Source organism: Chroicocephalus ridibundus, chromosome 9 (assembly GCF_963924245.1).
Source record: "Chroicocephalus ridibundus chromosome 9, bChrRid1.1, whole genome shotgun sequence".
Classification (NCBI taxonomy): domain Eukaryota; kingdom Metazoa; phylum Chordata; class Aves; order Charadriiformes; family Laridae; genus Chroicocephalus; species Chroicocephalus ridibundus.
Window position 1 is genome coordinate 13,717,050 of NC_086292.1, and position 1,486 is coordinate 13,718,535.

At 39.3% G+C, this 1,486-nt stretch overlaps 1 protein-coding gene across 1 annotated transcript in view; it reads left to right on the forward strand.

The window, feature by feature from the left end:
* The window catches only part of COL4A5 (collagen type IV alpha 5 chain), an 82,975-nt gene that overhangs the window by 58,330 nt on the left and 23,159 nt on the right, over positions 1-1,486 (forward strand). The window contains exons 31-32 of the mRNA XM_063346757.1: positions 258-425; positions 1,306-1,395. Of these exons, the coding sequence (XP_063202827.1) occupies positions 258-425; positions 1,306-1,395 (258 nt within the window). The remainder of the gene's footprint in view (positions 1-257; positions 426-1,305; positions 1,396-1,486) is intronic.

Consider the following 1,486-nt stretch of genomic DNA (forward strand, 5'->3'; position numbering starts at 1 on the left):
TTCTGAGATTTTTTTGAATTGCATTTGCTACAACTTGATAAAATTTTAGCAATACTTCTCTTCAGGACAATATGTCCTTTTAACACCTGGAAGCCATTAAAAAATACATGACTTCAGAAAAATTGCAGGGTTTTCATCAGTGCTAGGAATGGACTGCAGATAAAACTTAGCTGTTCCTACAGTACTATGCCCAGACACGCATAGATCTCAGCCCTGCCTTACCTTTTGCTAAACAATTGTGTCTTAACGTTGTCTAGGGTTGCAGGGCATTCCAGGGGAGAAAGGGGATCCGGGTCCTCCAGGCTTCGATGTTCCTGGTCCTCCAGGCGACCGAGGAACCCCAGGATATCCAGGACCCCCTGGTCTCCCAGGGCCTCAGGGTTCACCCGGACCACCTGGCCGGGATGGAATGCCTGGATTTCCAGGTAAGTTCACATTTTTTTGCCTGTGGATAAAGACCAAACTGTAGTTACAGGTGGATGCTCTTTATGCTTGTGCATGCCAACTTAATGAAATTCGTTGTTTATCCTATCCATTTAAAGTTGGATACATGTAACCTTTACATCTCATACTTTCTAAAAAAAAAATTATAATGAAATTTCTGGCATTAAAATCCTCTCCACTCTTCCTGTAACTCAATGCAAATATTTTCCATGTTATACTGTCTCATAACTTACAAATGTGACTTTGATCATCATAGTTACGACACTTTTCTGATTTATTTTGTGATTATTTTTTTCTAGTCACTGGTACAATTTAGAAATAGAATTTGTTTAAAGGAAGTAATTGCAAATACTATCAATTGGATCCAACACATAGTCTTACATATCAATTTCCTTATTCTATGTGTTTGACTCTTCAGTTAAGAGTCTGGAATAGAACCTTAAAAGTGAATTTTGAGAATCTCTGTCTTCAGATAGAGGGGCGATGCAGAACATTCTAAAAGTAGTGTATTCCTAATTGTCTTTTTGGTTTTCAGTAAACTCAAGTTTGCTTTCAAACATGTATTTATGTTTCATACCGGGGAACTAAACTTACTAGAGGTATACATATTCTTTCTACCATAAAGAGCAGTGCACTGCAAATTTTCTTCCCAGGACTTTACTGTGGAAAATTTGCCAGAATTTTAAAGTGTCATTTTATCTGATTTAGATCCATACAAGAACTGAGCACTTGCAATTCCCTTAAACCAGGTTTTATATGCATGTGCTGGTTAATAAATACCATAGAGATGCAGGGAAGTAAAAGGTACTGCTCAGTTTTGAGTTTTTGTTCAGAATGACAATGGTGATTCAATGCATTTAGGTGCCAAAGGTGAGATGGGCGTCATGGGAGCTCCCGGTCCTCCAGGGCCTCCAGGAACTCCTGGAAGAAGCGGCCTGCCTGGCTTGAAAGGTAATGTTTGTTTTCTCCACCCCGAAGAGAATGCAGAATGCTGTTTTCCATGTCCTGTATGGAAAGAGGCTTTGTAATACTAACACCTGTA